Source organism: Toxotes jaculatrix, chromosome 4 (genome assembly GCF_017976425.1).
Source record: "Toxotes jaculatrix isolate fToxJac2 chromosome 4, fToxJac2.pri, whole genome shotgun sequence".
NCBI classification, from domain to species: Eukaryota; Metazoa; Chordata; class Actinopteri; family Toxotidae; genus Toxotes; species Toxotes jaculatrix.
This window is the reverse complement of record NC_054397.1, coordinates 15,368,264-15,388,869: the sequence shown is the minus strand read 5'-3', so window position 1 is coordinate 15,388,869 and position 20,606 is coordinate 15,368,264. Positions and strand designations below refer to the sequence as shown.

Sequence of the window (20,606 nt, the reverse complement as noted above, 5' to 3'; positions counted from 1 at the left end):
CCTCTGGCTTGTCCACTGTTTTCACTCAGCTCATCTATCTTGCACTTGTCTTGCTAAGTGTGTTGTAATACAATCTGGTGACACCAGGAGGCAGTCAAGCCCATTCATTTGCTTTTTATCTATGCTCATTCTATGATATGCCTCAGTGAGTATTTTGACTTTTTTTTTTTCCCTCAAACATTTGCATGTGATAAGTGGACGAGGAGAGTGATGTGTGTATGATTCTGTGCCACCATGTCTGTGTGTGTGTGCACGTTTTTGTTTTTTTTTTGTATAAAATCAGACCCTGGCTTTTTTCAGCCATATGCTGAAAATCAGAGAGATGAGATTTTAGCTGCTGTGAAATATTCATTGGCTCTGATCACATGACCTAGTGATTATGTGAGCTCATCAGGAAACCAACTCACACAAAACAAAAAAAAAAAAAAAAAAAAAAAAAGGAGGAGAGGTGAACCAGCCACGTCTCATGCTAATTTAGGGCTGAACACTCGGGGGCTGAACACTGCAAGGATAGTAACGCTGTGAAGCCACCTGAAATTAATGTGGCGTTAATGTGAAAAGCACTGCTCTGCTTTGGTTAGAGGAGTTTACTCACACCACTCTGTTGTGCGGATATGTTTTAAATTTTTCAATGAATCTGAGGTGGTTGATGGCACACGTTATAAACAGATGTACCATTAAGGAAAATATGTTATGGAGAATTATGTTACACACTCTATGGTCTCTTCATTAGATACACCTGTTCAGTCTAATTCAATCCAAGTCAGCAGCAATGCCATCATATCCATCTTTACCATCAAGTCCTTAGTGTTCAGTTCAGTATCTTGTTGACATTGTTGGAAAGGTGTAAATTAAATGACATGTTTAATATTGAGCTCATAGTTAAAGGTGGTGTTGTACTGGAATACTGTTACAGCTCAGCTCATAGGAGGAAAGGGAAGCAACATAAAATGGGATGTTTTTGGTACACAAAGTTATTAATTTTTAAGGAGCTTACAAGATTTGTACAAATAAAAAACAAATGAGGAAAACTAAAAAGGGGAAACAGATCCTGTTTGAAACAGGCAAACAAATGGACTCTCAAATGGACTCTCAAATGGACTCTCAAAAACAAAAGCTACAACTGTCTTTATAAAAGAATATGAAAACAAACTTCTCTAACTACTCTACTGTAACAAAAACAGAATAAACAGCCAAAACAGCATTCCTGTTCATAGTGTTTCTAAACAAAGTTTGTCTGAATGTGAATGTGGTCAGTTTTTAAATCTGGCCCAGTCCCCAGGTCCCCAATTTAACCCGCTAAAATTCATTTTAACATGCAATTTCTTGGACATTTCTGTGTTTTATCGTACCTACATAACTACTGCATTTAAGGTGGTGCACATGCAGCACAGCACAGAACTAAACCATCTTCTAAAAAACATCGAAGTAATAATGTCGACGATTATTGTTTTTATTTTTCCTCTATGCACCCTGCGGTTTCAACACGCATAGCAAAGTTGCAATCGGATCGTTCCAGTTCCAAAATATATCCCACTATTTCTCCTTCGTTTCTTCATTTTGTCGCCTTTGTTTTGTGTTGAAAGTTGACAGGCGATTTTGGCAAATTTGGCAGGAATGTTAAAGGGTTAACTACTACCTGAGTACGACAAATTCCAACTAACATCTTCAAACAACAACGAGAAGCATGCTGGCGAGCCGAGGATACCAGACATGCCAAATGATATGTTTGCCAAGCTTTTATCATCTCGGTCCCAAATTGCATCTGCTTGATTGGAGAGCCAGATCAGGTGCCGCTCCAATGAGGATCCATGGCTCAGACAGGAAGTGGGAACGAGGGTGGGCCACGCCTCTAGCAGCTGGAGCCAGTCTTGTATAGGAGACCACACATCCTGCTTAGCATACACACAAAAGCTCTACAAGAGGGTTAGACACAAGGGCGGGTGTGGGCTGTGGGTCACGGCTGCAACAACTACATTATATTGAGAGGTGTTTCTAATTTTTCTAATATTTTAACCTTCCCATTTACATATATGAGGATGAAAATATTAGAAACACCTCTCAATACAAGCACAGTGCAAAACCACCACCACTAACTATGACCTCAGTGCTAAAGCACGCCATTTAACTTGACACCACTATGACAGTATGCTGAACAGTATAGGCATTAAAAAGTAGACTTTATGGTAGAACAGTTGCATTGGATTGGACTGAGAGCATAGACTTTACCTAGAAAGCAAAGGTATTTATGTGCCCTAGTTGAGATCTGATGTTTTACCACTCAGTGTTTAAACTGGGCAGTTTTTGTGCCTCAAAGGAAGGAAGCACTGCTGGTGTTCAGTCTTACATCTCAGTGAAACCGGCAGTGAGCTACATTTTGTTTTCCATTAAAAAACTGAAATTTATTTTATAAATATGCATGATGCACAGAGACCAAGTTGGCTGTTTACGGATGAAACTCAAAATGAAAATTAGTCACTTATTTGGTGCAAGCCTGGGACTGGAGGGAAAAAAAAGAACCATTTGTCAGGATAAACTTTAGGCTTGTAGTAGTTCTATCCTTTCCTCTGCTGTCCTATTCAGTGTACAACTTCACATAGATATGTTATTTGAAAGTGTACAGAAGTGCATAAATGGTTAATTTATCTAATTCTGTATATGTGTTATGTTTTTGCTGCATTGTATGTAGCAATGTTGCTTTTTGTAATGTGTCTCTGTATGTAGTGGCATAAGTGTAGAAAACAAACCATCCTCTCTAAATGTGCACGTGTAGAACTGCTCAGCCTGCTGCGTGCTTAGTGGGACCCATTCATACTATACATGGTACTCATTCAAAAAACATATCAGACATTTTGAGAGTAAAACGAAGCAGCATGTCTCCGGTTCTTCCTGAGCCGTGTGACATTCGCTCTCTCGCAGCAGGGTGCTGTCATCTCAGCACCAGCCTCCGTCCACACACTCTCATCCTCTGTAAACATGTTTGACTTTATCAGTTGACTTTTGTGCCATCTGGCCACTCCACACAGGCCAAGGGTAGACATGCAGCACTTATGTGCGAGCCCCACAGTTTGGCCCCCAAGAGACATCAGCAATGCCCACATCTATTTTCACCTCCCCTTTTCCTGCCCATAACATATAATTATTGTCACATTTTATTTTGCTCATTTATGGTTAAAAGGTTTTTTCCTCTGTTTCTGTCACATCAGTTCCATAATGGTCCCTTTGATTTTCTTTGCTGTTACTCCCTTTGAAGTGATCATCCTGTGGCTAAATTTTATGATGACAGATTTTAGTAGCTAAATCATAATCTCTAATTTGTCATTCCTGTCAATAGAATCAGCCCAGATATAGAAACGCTGAACTGGCAGTACCAAGTCTCTGTGATTCATAAAAACAACAACTATGTTGTGATGTTTACTGCTTTAAATACAGGCTTCAAACCTCAAATGCTGGAGAAATTGTGTACATTTGATTAGTGTAGTCAGTGTAACCCACCTTTGCTTCTTTCAGCCAAAGAAAAATATGAGACTGTAATATTAGGTTTGAGTGGGGGTTCGTGATCCTTGAGCCTCTGAAACTTCATTGTATATTGTGCCTTCAGAAATGCACTGAAGCTTCATTTTCTTCATTGTTGGTCTATATTTTGCTGAAGATACAATATTTCAAACAAATGCACATCATCCCAAACTCAACACACACAAGCAATTTTCTTAATATTTGCATTCTAGTGTAACAAAAGGTTTCTGAAGAAAAAGAGGAGTTTCTAATTTGCTAAAAGATGAAGAGATAAATAGTGACTCCCTCTGTGAATTTAATCTAGAACTGCCAAAGCTCTTTAGATAAAACGGTGGGAGGGATCTAAAGGGCAAAATCTTATATGATATCAAAAAATTGCCTTTTTCTGTAATTTCACAAGAGCTGATGAATCAGATCTATTGCTTACACCACTGAATTTCCACATTCAGAGTAAGAGGCGACAACAAACTTGGTGTCTTTCCCACTCGTTTAAACTGTAAACTACTTACATGTGCAGCAGACTCAGGGCAGCATGAGCATGAGTCTCTCTGGCATTAGTAATCAGAGGCAGTGAACATCTAGATCCTGTCTTTGAGGATCTGTAGTCTCAGCACACTGTATATACTCTATATACAACCACATGAATAAATGAAGCGCAGCAAGAGCAATGGAGATTTACCACAATCACATAATAATCAGTCAGCTCCAGCTTGGGCCAGTGTGGGCTTGATTGCCGGGAGCAGCTGTCTATGGTTTGATAATGAGGACACTGAGCTTCTTATCTGTATATATATATATATATACTTGAGTATGAAAACAATATGCAGACATTGGTGAGAAGTTGCGCACAGCCTTAGAGCGGACTGTTGATTACCAGTGGGATTAGCAGTATCAGCAGCCAATCACATTAGTCGTTTTGATTCAGTGTTAAAAATCAAAAGATGTTGCCTAATAAAGCCGGAACATTCAACTTTAGATTAGCCTTTCCAACTATTATTTTCTTCACACTGGAAGCTATCCTGAGAAAGACAGCATTACTAGTTTCAGGAAATGCCCCAAAATGACAAAACCCTCTCACAGCCCTAGTAATTTTGATGGGAACAAAGGAGGAAATCAGGTGTTGCTACTAAAGAACAACAAAGTTGGCACAGGGAGCACATAAGAATTTTTAACACAGTTTCTCCACTGCTTCTCTCCTGCTTTTTTTTTTTAAAGCATGACCATGATCGTTCCATAACCCTAATAACGTTCTTATAACCTTAACTACGACGAGGAAGGTCCCCTAGCCTTAGTTATAAAGTCATTTTAAGCCAAACCACCATCTTTCTCTAAGCCTAACCAAACCTTAACCGTAACGTAGTCACATCGTAAAACAGGTGAAGGTCATTTTTTTTAATACGATAGTATATAATAAATATAACTGTAATGGTTTTTGAAGACACAGACGAAAGATTTCGAGATGTCACATCAGATCATTCTAGAGGACAAGGCAAACAACATATTCTGTTATTTAATTTGTTTCTTGTGTTGGTCTTACCAGCTGATTATTTGAACTATTTTCAAGCCAGATTTCCCAAATGACCACTAAAGATTTGGGTTGAGCTGAAAGACAGCTTAGAGTAAATCTGGAATAGACAAGCAATATAAGGACACAAAGGGTTTAGGAGAACTTTGGCATTGGAACACGAAATAAAAGCAATGATGTGTCTCTCCTGCAAGTCCATCCTCAAAAAGAACAATGCGATTGTTTTCATTTGCTAATTCAGTGTGAAAGCCCCTTTCAAGCTGCCCTGCCAGTTAAATGTGGTCTAAACAATAATAAAGAAAGAAACTGAAAGGGTCAGGCAGGGACTTGTGGATGAGAAAGCCGAACAGTCCATTAAGTGGAGGCAACAGACTGAACTTATCAGACACAAAAATGGAAATCCAGTTCTGTATCATCACCTGAAAAAAAATCATGTATGGCCAAATTTAACATGTAATTTATTCGAATCAAAAGGTGCTAGAGCAGGGGCTTTTACAGGGACAAAATGCAGAAACTGATTTGTACCAGTGATGAGAAATAGTTTCTGTGTGAAATTCAAAATGTGAGTACTTTGTGAGTTAGAAACACCTTAAGGAAGCTGCCATGCAATGACCCTGAGTTAAAACACTGCATGACCCTCCTGCAGCTTAAGTATGTCGGTACTTTCATACTGTACAGGCACAGGATGCTTTGGAAATGATTTTTATGCAGATTAATATTCCAAGGTGACTTGTGCAGGATGTGTCTCTGTGTTAATTAGAAACCATCAATTTGAAGTTACTTTGTCCTTTGTGAATATTTAGGCAAACGGGCTGTGGCTGCAGTGTACAGGAGGTTGGTTATTTGTTCATGTGGGAGGGAAGGCAGATGAAATGTCATATGTGTGAGCTATGAACCTTTATTCAGTCAGGAGGCTTTTTTTCCTGTTTGTATTAATGAGAAGTTGAATGACTATTTACTGGAACTTTTGTATTTTTTTGTCACACTGAAAAAAAAAAAAAGATCATGTGATAATCGTGTCCCATAATGAACAGAAAAGTGTTCTCAACTATAACTCGTGTCTTCTCATGTATCATTCTGCAGACATGGTTGTTGGATCTCTCAGCCTGACAGTACCGTCAATAAGCACAGCGAGTCTTAATGCTCATCTAGAGTAAACGTAGATGCAAGATGACATGCATAATCTCCCAAGGAGGTTTTATGCAGTTGTCTTCAAATGTTTGTTTAAACTTTGATGGGTATTCGTGGACCTCCCTCGCTCTCTTCCTCCCACCTCTCTACACCTCCCACCCTCGCTTCCTCCCTCAAGCCTTCTGTAGCTCAGCGAGAAGAGAGAAATGCATGATGGAAAGAAATGTTCACCACGGTGTGCCTGTGTCAGAGTTCTTCCTCAGACATGGGGATGCACCCACATGCCTACAGACATACTCAAACACACTCTGCACTCGGAAACACACTCACACACCAACGCACTCACACACACACACACAAAAAAGCTCAAGTAGATGGAAACAAACATGGAAAAACATGGAGGAACAAGCTGCTTGATGTTCTTGGACTATATATAAACTACAGGCTGGAGGTGTTTGCATGATTTGCCAGCATGTGCGGATACGAGTGTGCATATATTCTGTGTGTGTGTGTTGTGTGTGTGTTTGTGTCCCTTATGATTTTGCTTTTAAGGACCTCAGGGCAAGTGTGTTGTCACTGAATATATCGTCCCTGCTGTGCGATGCTCTCCTCATTTGGGACCCTCAGTGCAAAGACTACAACGTCTCACACAAACAGATTGAAATAGATAATGTTTGCGCATTGCCGTGGGAACGCGCAGATCAATTATTTGATTTTGCAATTTGGATAATGAATAATCCACAGAATTTCAACAACTGTAAAGGAAACTGGAAAAGGAAACTTGCAGATCGGACAGGGGAGTGGAGCATGTAATGTAAGGAGTTTGAATTAGGTCACACCGTCACACCCATGTTCATTGTCACTCTGCAGTGTGTAATAAAGCTGAATAGTGTTACGTGTAACAAGTCTCCCCCTGTCCTTTCTATAGCATTAGGCCAAGTGGGATACTCTGTCACTTTGCTGAAAAGGATAAACATGTTGGAGGAGGTTCTCAGCGGCTTGTCACTTGTTCAGCCATCTGCTGCTGTGAAACTTTTCCTGTTTAGTGCTGTAAATCACAAAGAGGGTCTTAACATCAAATGTAATTTTATATTAATTAAAATAAAATCAGCAGACAGTCACAGATTACATGTTAACTTAAATTATATCCTAATAATTACTTGAAAGAACCTTGTGGTTTGGCACTAATTACAGGGAATAAGATGAAGACAGAGTCCTGTGACTGTAATTTGAGTTTGTTCAATTTGTTGTGTTGAGTTTATTATTGACTTCCAGATGAACTGAATGCCTGAATCCTGCATTTAAAGACCAACATAAACACCCCTACATCATCCCAAACTCATCGTTCTGGTTCCTATCCACTGTGCTGACACTATTCTCGTTGTAGTTGCATTATATTTTGTCACTGCTCCCTAAAACTCATTTGTTTGGTGATGATGGTTATTGATTGATGAAATGATTGGTGAGTTTGGAATTACCCACTGTTGGAAATACAATGCACCACTGGAAAAACTAGTAACAAAAGGAAACAAGTTGAATTTGAATGAAATAACATCATTTAGAGCTGCATTATTCTGCTGAGTTTTTATTGTGTGAATGAACAAAAAAAGTAAAACCTCTGGTTTTCAGATACCGATTTAGAGAAGGCGTTAATGTGCTGTTTATTGGAGTATAAGTGAATAATTAGTAGTTGTGCGTCTGTCTCATCTGTGCAGAATAGCACTTTTTTTTATGTTTTCTATGTTTATCACGCCCTTTCCCTCTTTTACTCTCTGCCTCTCTCACACACAATCTGTTATGAATTTCTAATTTATCTTTATTATTTAACTTTTACAATGTTATGAAGGTCATATTTCATGCTTCATGGCTTGCACTTTGCATACAGCTGTTAATTTAAATGGCAGAATAGTACTAACTTAACTTATGCAGAGATTCACACTCACACATATATAATTCTTCTCGTCCTACCCTCTGCTCATCGAAAGTGATGCTTTTTTTTCTCTCCCTCTTGCCTCCTCTTGTGTTCTCCACCACTCTGCTCCCTTTCACCCCATATGTGTCTCACCCCCCCACTCTCTCTCCCATCCTTGTTCAGTTCTTCTCCTTTTCCTCCACATAGCGTTATTTTCTTTGATCGGTTTGTTTCTTTACCCTCCCACTCTGCATACTGACACTGCTGAAGGGATCTTTCTCTCACTCTGTATCTCTGTCATTGCTCTCTCTTCCCCCTCTCTCTATCTGTCTTTCTCCTTATTTGTCTCCCTCCGTCTCTATCTCTACCTCCCTCCCTCCTTTTCCCCCCTCCCTCTCCCTCTCATCCTCTTCCCTCACTATCTCTCCACGCACACTTGATTCATTTTACACATTACGGAAGCATCCATCATTGTGCTCTGTTAAGGAAAAATCTCTCCTTTTTTTTTTTTCTAACCGTGACAGTATTTTCCACTTCTCTCTTTCCGGCTGTCTTTTCTTTTCCAACCACCACACTCTCCTGTGGATCCACTTCTAAAGCTGGAACCAATATGTTTTATTTCCAGCTGGTCATCATGGCAGGGACCGTTCTGTTGGCGTACTACTTTGAGTACACGGACACGTTCCCCGTGCACATCCAGGGCTTCTTCTGTTTCGACAAAGCCTACTCCAAGCCGTACCCAGGACCAGAGGACAACAGCAAGGCACCGCCCGTCCTTGTCTACTCCCTCGTCACCGCCATCCCCACTGTGACGGTGAGTCTATGTTCAACTTGTTAAAAAAAACAAAACAAAAAAAAAAAAAAACGTACTTCTACAGGTGGTCATGACACACATTTCACAGAAACTGGCATGATAGTCACCTACATGCATGCACACACGATAAACCCAAAACATGTTACACACACACACACACGCACACACACACACATACACGGATAGTTCCTCCTCATCTACACGTGGCATTTGTGGATTGAAAGAGGGGAGAGGTGTGTAGGTGTGTATCCTCGTGGTCTCACTGCTCTGTTTGTGTGGATGCGTTCTCTGTCATAACCATGGCAACGAGCACTATATTTGTCCTCCATAGAGCAGTCAGAGATAGCTACTGTGTACAGAGTCTGTCCTTATTTCAAGACTGCACAGCATCAGAGTAAAATATCAGCTCTGAATGGCTTCCCTTATTGGTGCACAAGACGAGGCACAATTATTGTTGTTTTCACCAGACCGTCCTCATCCAAGACTTAAAAATGCATAATGAAGCATCTTTAATAATTAAACATCTATACTGAATTACAATTTGTAGGTCATGAATTCTTGGCAGAAGGCACATTGATGCAGTGAATCAAACACACACTATTCATCTACTTTATTTTTGCCATTCATCGTAGTAACTCATGCATTTACACTCACACTAAATCAGTTTTAAATGCATATTGTAAGGGACAGTAATTGTTGTTATCAGTCTAGGATATACTGAATTCCATTACGGCGGCCATACTTTTTTGTCAGTACAGCGGGACATTATTAATAATGAAACAGCTTCACATCCTCATCAAAGCTCTGTCTCTATGACTGTTTGCCTTGTCCCCCAGGGCTTGTCTCTTTGATGTCCTACAGTTAAGTGGCATTACGACATGGCAGCCTCTGAGCCACATATTAGGGCACTCACGCACATACACACACACACACACACACACATATCCTTGTTTCAGTATATTTGTGGGGACTCGTTATTGATATGATGTATTCCATTGCCTAATGTCCTAACCTTAACCATCACAACTATATGGCTAAACCCAACCCTAACCCTAACCTAAACCCAGTTCTAACCTGAACCCTAAAACCAAGTCCCTCAAACAACCATTTAAACTTGGGGGATCCAACATTTTGGTCCCCACGAAGCTGCCGGACCTCATAAGTACAGTGGGCTCCTGGTTCTCAGACACCATGACCATAATAAAACAAGCCCCACACACACACACTTAGGTACAGGCAGTCCTGGGTCATTTGCTGCTGTATAGTTTCTATTCCTCTCATCTGTCACCCAATTTTCTCTTTTTACTCCTGTGTTGACAAGCTTGTCTGATAACAGCAACTAGGTCATTGACACCCTAGATCATTGGCATTTTTAGGGTGTCATTCTGAGACTTTGTTGTTTGTCAATGGGAGTGATTTTTGATTACATTTTGGGCAACAGACTGTTCGTAAAAGATTCACATAGCAATGACTTTTTCCTAAAGCACGTACGGCAGATGCACAGGTGCACTCTGTGTGTGTTTATTCGTGTGTGTGTGTTTGCTTGTTTGGAGCCTAACATGCAGTAGAATGGAGGGAGGCTGCAGGCACCGGGGTATGTGAGCTGTGCAGACTGGGAGCTGAGTGGCGTGATTTTGCCTGGAGTGTGAAGCGGCTTTTTTGAAAGTCAGAGCATCTGTGTTCTCTCTCGCTCCAAGATACCGCTCCATCCCACGAGCCTCTGTTCAGATACAATAAAGACACAGATATTCATCTCGTTTTTTTTTTCTCTGAAATTTCCATCAGACTTTTAGTCATAAAAAGAAAATGGACGAGGTCTTCAAACTGACAGTACAGACGTTTGCTGTAACAATATCTATCGACTTTGTGTGTATCAGTTGCGTCTGTGTGTGCGAGAGCTCAAACTGATTTTTCGGGAAACTCCGCAGATTTCTCTTATTTTTCCCCCAGACCCTCTCCCTTTTTGCTGCTGTCTCTTTGCATAATGATGGGTAGGCATACAACTGTATAACTGTAGTTTCTTGCTCAAATAAAAAGACTTTTAGTCCCTAGTCTGGGTCAACCCCCAAAAATGCTGATTTAAGCCTAAACAGAGATAATCCAGATGCCATCACCAGGGTTATTTTCTTGAATTTGACAAAACTCCTTCCTAAATTGCAGAGAACATTGTTCAGGAGTTTTCACACTGTGACATGTAAAATTGTTGGAGTGCCCCTAGGAAGGTCTTTGCCTGAATTTGCACCAACTTTGTAGAGAGTTATTTGACTGTAAAGTTCACTCAAGTAAGTGTCCCCACCCGCCACTCATGGCAACTGCTGATGTTGCTGCTACTTCTTTGTACTCTGTACTGTAAGTTTACCACCTAAAGAGCACAGTTCCACAGGTGTAGAGCTTTTATTGTGAGCCCCTAAAAGCTGTAGACCTCAAAGTAACTTATGTGTAAGTTAAACTAAAAGTGCTGATGCTCTGAATTTCAGAAGAACAAAATCAGCTAAACAATCAGTCATTGAAATATGTACCTACTCAGCCAAGAACATCTTTATCCATCTACCTCTATAGCTGTTTACAGATAGAGTGAAGTGAGACACTCTGGATGCTGTTGCAATCTTTGTTGAAATGTCAAACATCATTTGAAGGACCTCTTACTGACAACATGCTGAACATTATGGAATTCAACTGAAAGTTGAGAGGTTTTTTTATGAGCTGCTGGCCCTTTTTGTTTGTTTCATTCATGTGGGTGACATGATGCACATTCCTGATGATAGTTTCACACCATTCCATTGATTTATAAGTGATGGTAATGTGCCAAGAAAAGCAGCAATGCTCTGACAAAGGCACGGAAGGAGAAGGCTGCTAGCAAGAAAGCATGAATATAAACTGTACATGATTAAAAATACTTAAAAGAAATCGGATTTGCAAATGTTTGTGGGTAAGGAAATATATTCACCAGATTTGTTAGACCTCAAGGTTACACTCAGTGTATTTTGATGAGTAGCACTGAATGTAAAGATAACTTTTGTCAGCATGGATATTCATTCTTGAGTAAGGTTTTCTAAATTATATTAGGTTTAGACAACCACCTGTTATCACATGACTGAAGTCTGGTACTTATGTCATTTGATGACACTGAAATTAATTCTCAGATGAAGGTAGTGGAATACAGTCAAAAGCTCCAGCAGTAGCCACAAAATATTGTTTATAATATTTACAGCTGAAGTTTTCTTGATATCTTGTGTTTTGGCACATCAGGTCCTCCTCTTTTGGGTGGAACAACTCTGATTGATAGTTGACAGTATGGAAATGCTCTAAGGTGAAAGGCGAGGAGTTCTGTAACGGTTTATGACACTCATTGAACATGGAAAATCTGGGCTTGAATGCAATTTGGTTTGGGCTGATTAACAGAGTGTACCATGTTTCTTTAGCCTGATCAAAAGTCTGTCTTGAAACTGACAATGTTGAAAAGTAGCAGCAATCGCTCTCATGTCAAACTGAACCTGAACAACGCATGCCACAGCAGACCACAGCTGAGTATTGATGTAGTAACTAGGTGAGAATTAGAGCAGAATACTGTGTGTGTGTGTGTGTGTGTGTGTGTGTGTGTGTGTGTGTGTGTGTGTGTGTGTGTGTGTGTGTGTGTGTGTGTGTGTGTGTGTGTGTGTGTGTGTGTGTGTGTGTGTGTGAAGAGGCGAAGAGAGCGGAAGTGAGAGGGTGAGTGAAATAGAGGCACTTGTGTGGTGCTTGGCAAAAATGCTGTAAGTTACAGTGCATCAGTGAAGGTAAGTGTGTGGGTGGATGACGGCTCACATCTTTTCCTCCAACGCCGGTGAAAACAGGTTCTGTGTGTGCAAGTGGGAGTCAATGTGTGTGTGTGTGTGTGTGTGTGTGTGTATGTATGTGTGTGTTTGTTTGTGTGTGTGTGACTACTGCTAGTCAGAGTGGCTACAGGCAATCTCTGTCCACAACTTTAGCTAATTCCATTTGCATAGAGCACACGCGTATAATGCATAGTCTATGTACAGTACACACCCCAGACACAGCACAAGTGACATTTCAGCACCCACACCGATTATTGTGCCAAGCTAGCTGAAAGACTGGGGCAAAGTGCTATTCGAACCATTTGCTAATTATTTGTGCGTGCGTGTGTATGTGAGGATGTGTATGGTGTAACGGAGACCGTATGTGTGCGTTGATTACACACTACAACTCCCCATCAGCAGATACAGTTAAACTGTGACCAATCACAGGATCAAATGGTAATTGTAGGCTTAAAATGCATGTGTCACAGTGTGAGCCTCCGCAGCACGTGGAGACTCACACTGTGTTACACTAACACTTATAAGTACAAGAGAGAGGATATGAGGTCGTGAATGAATTGAAGTTTTGAATGTATTCTCCACCTTTTTTTTTATGTGGGTCAGAAGCATAATGCCAAATGCTTTTGCCCTGGAGAGCTTTGTTCTAATGCAGCTAAATATAAGCCTCTCAAACAGTACGGGAAGGCAAAGTGAAGGCGCTCTTTGAGAGGAGAGACAGTGAGAGTTCACCATGCAACAAACGCAACGCAGTGAGACAAAGAGGGAAACACAAGAGACAGAGGTACCAGAGAGACAAAAAAAAACCAAAAAGAAGACATAGAGCAGCTAAAGGATGAAGGAGAGGAAAGGGGAAGAAAGAGGGAACAAGAGAGCCTGTCCAATGCCATTCAGTTGCTGCTCGCAGTTCCAAGTTTGTTTGCTGCTGTCTGTTAAACCTTGGGAAGAGCATTCATGCATAATGCAGCTCCATATGACAGAAAGATGGGGATTGGGGCGAACCATGGAGACAGACCATATCATCCAGTCATGCCAGAGTTTATTAAGTGAGAACTCTTGATGCACGATATACTGCACTGTGCTGTTGTTGCTGTCATATCTTGAGAAACAGATGGTGGATGTGGTCACAGTCACTTTGTGTTTGGACATTTTGATAGTTTATTTTTATAGTACAGTCCAGCCTCAGTGTGAAGAGATGAACGGGGACAATAGTCAGGTTTGAAGAGGAAGAATGGCAGAGTTACAACAGATGCAGATGTGAGTAGATGCGGGATGCTAAAGGCACTGATTCTCGTTGGCTTCTAGAGGTCAAAGGTCAGGATGATCTACAGAGCAGGACGTAGCACGACTCTGTTTTTGGATATTTTGATGTTGTGTTTTTAGTGGTTTATCTTTTTCCCCACATAGAAATGGCCAAATATGGATGACATTTGGAGTGGTGTTTGGCAGCAGAAAAAAAAATGGTATCTAAGACATAAACATAAGACATAAGAAGAGGCAGAAAAATTAGGTTCTCCACCAACAACTGCTTCAGGCAAAATGGCCATGTGATATGTTTTAAGGAACTGAATCTCAACTTTCTGCTCTGTCGGTGCCATCACTGTTGTTTTTCCTCGTACAGTTTTACCTGTACAACTCATATTCACTCACCTGTAACTTGTTCCGGAGCTTGGTGAAAGATTTACTGAGCAAAATTTATCTGTGTCCTAATGATATGGACAAGGCTAGAAGATTGGTGACATAATGACTACTTCCAAGTCTTACGGTGGCTGCGATCAGTTTCATTTATGGTAAACTGGATACGAAGAGTGAAGCTCAATTGCTTCCCATTCAGCAGAGATATATAAAACTGAATGGTGTGACACAACTAACATCATGGCTCCCCGTTCAACTACCTGATCAACACTGTTGCTTTAGTCCAAAGGTATGAATTAACATGTCAGATTCACCAGAGTTGAAGTCCCTCTCCTTCCTTCCCCCCATTCCCGAGTGTGACAGTTTTATTTGAAATTAATTTATTTAAATCCAACTTTAGCTATTATAAATGAGTTGTCACTTTGGATTTTGCTTTGAGGACGCACCTCATCTCTAACCACGCAGCCACCCTTCCTGCTGTGGTAACATGCAGCGGTATCACAAAATCCAATCTTCTTGATTAGATCTCCTCAGAAGTAGGAGGGAAATGTCAAATCTGTAGCCAGCAACACTTTTTTTCTGTCTCTGTCATAAACACTTGGATGTGGAAATTGATTTCCTCCTCTACTCCTTGGCTAGGTGTTTGAGGTAGACGCACATTTCAAATCATGGAAGGCTGTAGGTGAGCCCTGCTACAGCATAGTGCCCCTGTATTAAGACAGCTCCCATCATGCTCCCTGACTGCTCCATTGTTATGCTAATGTTTAGCAAATTATGTTGTTCAGAATATCCAGGCTTTTCCCTGTTCTTATTTTTTGCCTTTCTCTTTTCTATATTTACCTTCTATTGTTATTGTAATCAGAGTTGTCATCTTTGACAAGCAACTCAGAAGAAATCTGCTCACACACACACTAAAACACACACACTCACACATACACAGTGTAAAGTAAGGCTGAAGTAAGCATCTTTATAGATAGTGAAACGGGAGAACTTCTGCAGTTCATTTGTGCAATCATCCTTTTTCTTCTGACATTTTGGAGTTGATTGCAATTGTCATAGGACTTGTATTTTATTACACATGCAGCGAGACACACACATCAGTACAGACCCTCTCACATACACACACACACACACACACCAGTCCAATGCCCATATGCAAATTGGCCAGAAGTTTGCATACTGTTAAGCCTCAGGACAATCCTTCATGAATAATGGAGTCACATATGACAGACAAAAGAGGATTGGGAAGAACCATCGAGCAGGAGAAAAGATTTGGGTGTCACACTGAAACTTTCCCATTGTTCTCTCCTCACCCCCAACAATTCATAATGTGGAGATCAGTTCCCTTGATGACTTCGTCTTCAGGAAGGATGTAGGAGAGAGGAAAAAGTTCTGTAATGATTTTGTCCTGCAATGATGATGGTGCTGTAAAAAGTCAGTCAATATACAGTACACACCATTGCTGACACTGCATTTCTATACATCACTTGTAATGTGGCAGAGTTTCAGCCCACTCTTACAGCAGTTTGTGAAAGAGTTCCGAAATTGAATCTATTGATTCGTGTACATGAACAAGAATTTTCCATGTTTTTCATGTCACTGCAGGGACCAGGGTTCATTTGGATGTCATACCAGGCACACATGCAATAACAGTGTTTTCTAATGAAAACAGGGAATTAGGGTTAAGTTAGAAAAGTTCAGTTAAACAGGCCCAAGACATGACCCTGATGTAGACAGGTTGAATTAAATCCAAACTTACTGTGTCCAAAGTACAGTGGAGGGGTTTGCTATAGCCAAACAAAACAAATGGACTAGGCAGGAAAACAGCCATAACAGACAGGCACAGTACAGGACAGCTTGCCACTAAGGACAAAGCAGGACTGACAGTCTGGCAGGGAACAGAGGAAAAGTGCCTGGTATGCTTTGGGGGCGGTTTAGGGGAATGAGGGGCAGGTGTGTACTGTGAGCGGGTGGAGATCAGGTGATTGGGGAACAGCTGGAAAAACTAAGGACAGCTGCTGGAGAGTGAGGGAGTGGCGGGGTCTGGTACTGCAGTAGAGAGTTGTGACAGGAAATAAGCAAAAATAATGAAACTAAATAAACATATCAGGTTTTAAGTTCCTCTTGTTCTTCGGTCGGTGTGAGAGAACTTTAAATTCTCAAGTGAGAATTTTGAAAATGTGCCATTATTATTATAAGTTTATAATTATTGTTATTAGTATTACAAACTAATTTAGTATCCATCTTCACAAAAATACCAGATTTGGTTGTATAATCTGTTTAGCCTGTTATCATCACCATCTGTCTGTCCCTGTCTGTCCATCTGTCCATGTATATCTCTTCCACTGTGTGTTTGTATGTTCAAAAGGGAAAGAGGGAAAGTCAGAGGCAGAGAGAAAGGCAGGCAGACAGACAGATGAGTGCGTAAGCAGTCGTGCTTATGAGACGGAGCAGTGGAAAAAAGGGCAGGGATAATAAGGGATAATCATGGCTTTATCCTGTTACTGCCAATCACACTGGGATGAAGACAGTAGGCCATGTAGCCCCATGTCGATACGCCTGACCAGCTATCCATTCCCACTATGATAGCCTGTAATACATGCTCTATCCCATAGATGAGAACCCTAATCCAGCCATACACTCACACCCTAACTCTGGCAGATTAGCTGCAAGGTCTCTTCCCACACTGATCCATGGATCCCTCTGTTTCTTCTTTAGTGGAAGCAGATCGAAAGAGCACAACTTGCAAGAGGAGGACAAGGAGAATATGAGGAGGTGGTGATAGAGACGGGAAGTAAGCAGGATAAGGACAGAGAGGCAGAGATTTGAGGGAAAAGAGGAAAATGCAAAGAGACAAGAAAATAAAGAGGGGAAAGCTGGAAAAAGAGAAGAAGAACGGGGTCATACCTCAAACCGCAGTTAAAACCTTTCTGGGTGTAAACAGGATTTGAACAGTGACGTCGGACGGAAAAAGAGGCAAGAAGGGACAATTTATATTTGTATCAGAGGAGAAAAATATAGAAATAAACACAGGAAATCAGGGAGATGTTTCTGGTAGCTTTTCTCCTCCACAAAGACCTGGGAAAGCTGCCCGGCCATAAACGAAATAAATGCAGAATAAAAGCAGGGTGAGACAGAGGGAAGGAGATGGATGGAGAGAGTGTGGGTGATGATGAAGCTGAAGCAGCTAAATTGTCATGGTTACCATTGCTGGTGTGTGAGAAGGCTGCCTGTGTGTGTGTGTGTGTGTGTGTGTGTGTGTGTGTGTGTGTGTGTGTGTGTGTGTGTGTGTGTGTGTGTGTGTGTGTGTGTGTGTGTTTTTAAAGTGGAGCACTGGACTTGCAATGTCAACATGTCATGTGATATTTGCACAAGCCTCATGTAGACTCAGTCTAATCCCCATAGAGGTTTTTTTGTGTTTCTTTTCACAATAACTACTGAAGAGCTGCGTTCAGTCATTCAGCGTTATCTCATGTTTAGAAGGTGGACAAGTAAAGAGGAAATCCGCTGAAACACACCTTATAGACACGTAAACACACAGATTAGGTTTTTAACACGGAACCAGATATGACTCACTGTACATCAGTTCATGGTGAAAATGTGTATCTAGATTTAGTGTTATCACACAGTATCCCCAAGGTGTTAATGATGAACAGCAAATTACAAGCACATCTGTAAAAAAAAAAAATGCTACCGCTACATCAGCGTTAATTTCGACACTCCCCCCCTTGAGCTTAAGTTGCTTTTTATATGTGTTTACGTCAAACCGGCATTTAATGCTGCATCACTCGTTGCTGTTTTGATTGCTGTGAGTATTACTCATAGTACCCCGGTGTGTACATTATGCTGTTCAAAAGACAGAGTGAAAGTGTGGATGTCTGTGTTTTCCACGCATATCCGCTTTCCACGTATACACCCCTGTGTATGTGGTGAACTTCAATATGTTTCTGCGTATGTGATTTGACGTCCTGTTTTGAAGCCACTTTTAGTGAGGAGCTGTAAAATTGAAAGTGATGGTTGACTGAACATCTAGGATACACATGCTGTTAAAAAAATCCACCAGTTTACGCTGTACCTCTCTGTGCAGTCAGGGCTCATGATTAGATGCCCGCTGACTGCTCTATTTTCTCTCTACACATTCTTGGAAAATTAGGTTTTCACAACTGACTGTATTTCTCTGATGTGCTCTTACGGGTTATGATCACCTTTTCATCCTTTAATGTCCTCATGTTTTTTCTCCTTTCATTGTCTCTCGTTGTCAGCTGTTGTCAGATAACTCTTCATGCTTGCTCTCTCACACACACAGTTTGGAGTCACGCTCACAAAAGCAAAAGAACACCCTACAATCGACTGTCACCATGTCACAATGGGTAGAAACTCGAAGAAAGCCAATTAAGACCCACTCCAGCCTCCAGAGTTTCTCCCATCAGTCTCTCACAAACACATTCATGTGCTCTTCCCCGTGCTCCTCTATTCCCACACACGTCCTGTCAACTTATCTATATAGTTGTCAGAGCTGAGAGGTTGTTAGTAATGTCTTACAAACATTTTCTACAGTACAGACACTCACACACACGTTTGTGCAGAAGCACGTGCACCTACTTTATCAACAAAGGAGGCCATGTGATCTCTGTCTTCTCATTCCCTGGTCTTATCGCTTTGTCTCTATTCAGGCGTTTAACATACAAATTTCTGCCTGTGTGTTAATCATACCATCTCCTCTGACTAACTGAGATCTCTCTCTCCATCCCTCTGACTGTCTTGGGATAAAAGAAAAACAGCCTAAAAAATATAGCAACTGAAGATCACAGTCAACATCTGCTCAAAACTAATTGGCTGCCAAGTCTGATTTTCACCTTGTTCCAGTTAATTTCCTTCAGAGCATGAACCTTTGGCTCCCACTAAGAATTTAGGAATCAGTTTTGAAAGTTAACATTAAACCTTTTGGCAGGGCTCCCATACCTCTGCACTTAGAAGTTAGGAAAACATATTCCTCTTCTTACTGTCTCAGCACCATGTCTTGCATATTAATATTTTATTATCAGAAATGAAACATCTTTAAACTGGATTGCATTTTTATTTCCCCTAACCAAAAAGCAACATCTGCTTTAGATGAATTTGAAGATTTTACTTTACTACTAGAATAGAGAAGTGTTCTCATGTCAAACAAGATCTGTCAACATTGACTTTCCATTGTTTTACTTCAGTCTGGTGACTCATGTGTTTTGTGTTTTTTCTTTATCAGGGAATTCAAACGGAACAGGGATCATGACCCAGTTTTGAGTTTGTACCTATTTTCTAAAAAACTTGACGTCTGCTGGCACTATTCATTGCTGCTTGTTGATTTAATCCCAGTTTCCACTGATATAAACAGACAGAATATTTCAACTAAATGAGTTTTAGTGAGGGTGGAGAAACAATGGAAGGATAAAACTCACCTCCAACCCTGGCTGTTTATGAATTCATGCCGACAGCAAAGAAATAAATAGAGAAAATATGGGACAAAAAAATGTGACTGTGCACTGATTTTAAGACTAACTTTCACAGACATCTAGGGTTTCAAACATACCCTTTTAGATTGACCCTCAATCCACTGAACCTCAAAAATACTGCCCAATCACTCCATTAGAGGCAGCCTATTAATTAGGAAGCAGTGGGAATCTGTTGTTTTGTATTTCAGGGAACCCTCAGTCAGTCTGATCTGATAAAATGTAGAGAGTAATTCCCTCAGCTTGAGGGATCATTAAAGTAATAAACTTAAACCTCCTCACAATTGTGTTTTGTTTTCAAAGTGATCTCCCTACTTTTAGTCCGATCCTCTTATCTCTTCATAATTCTTCTTCCTTTTCTCACAACTCATATGTACGCAATTTGTTTCTTTTCTCTTTACCTTTTTACCTATTTTTATTAACTTTCTTTGAGCACATATGATCCCTTGTCTGTAGGCCTGTCAGACCTTTTTTTTTTCTGTGCTTCTCCACCAGGTGTCATACTGTTAGCTGGTATTAAATTTGTGTTATTTCACTTCCTTTTGTTTGTTCGCACCTGTATGTGTGTCCCTGTGTGTGTGTATTTGTTACTGTTTACAAACCAGTGACAAAAAGATAATGACAGGGATCGCAGTACTATATCGCAGTACTATATTGTAAATGTCAAATGGCATTTGCTGTTGTTGCTCGGTGTGAAAGCTGTCAGACGGAGAGCCACGGTGTTGTGTGAGGCATAATGTCATGTTTGGTTTTAAACCAACTTTCCATCATG

General features: G+C 40.7%; 1 protein-coding gene across 1 annotated transcript in view; it reads left to right on the top strand.

Moving 5' to 3' along the window:
* LOC121181390 (phospholipid phosphatase-related protein type 5-like) overlaps nucleotides 1–20,606 on the top strand; it is a 47,994-nt gene that overhangs the window by 16,706 nt on the left and 10,682 nt on the right. Inside the window, exon 4 of the mRNA XM_041037338.1 lies at nucleotides 8,710–8,898. Coding sequence (XP_040893272.1) covers nucleotides 8,710–8,898 — 189 coding nt within the window. The remainder of the gene's footprint in view (nucleotides 1–8,709; nucleotides 8,899–20,606) is intronic.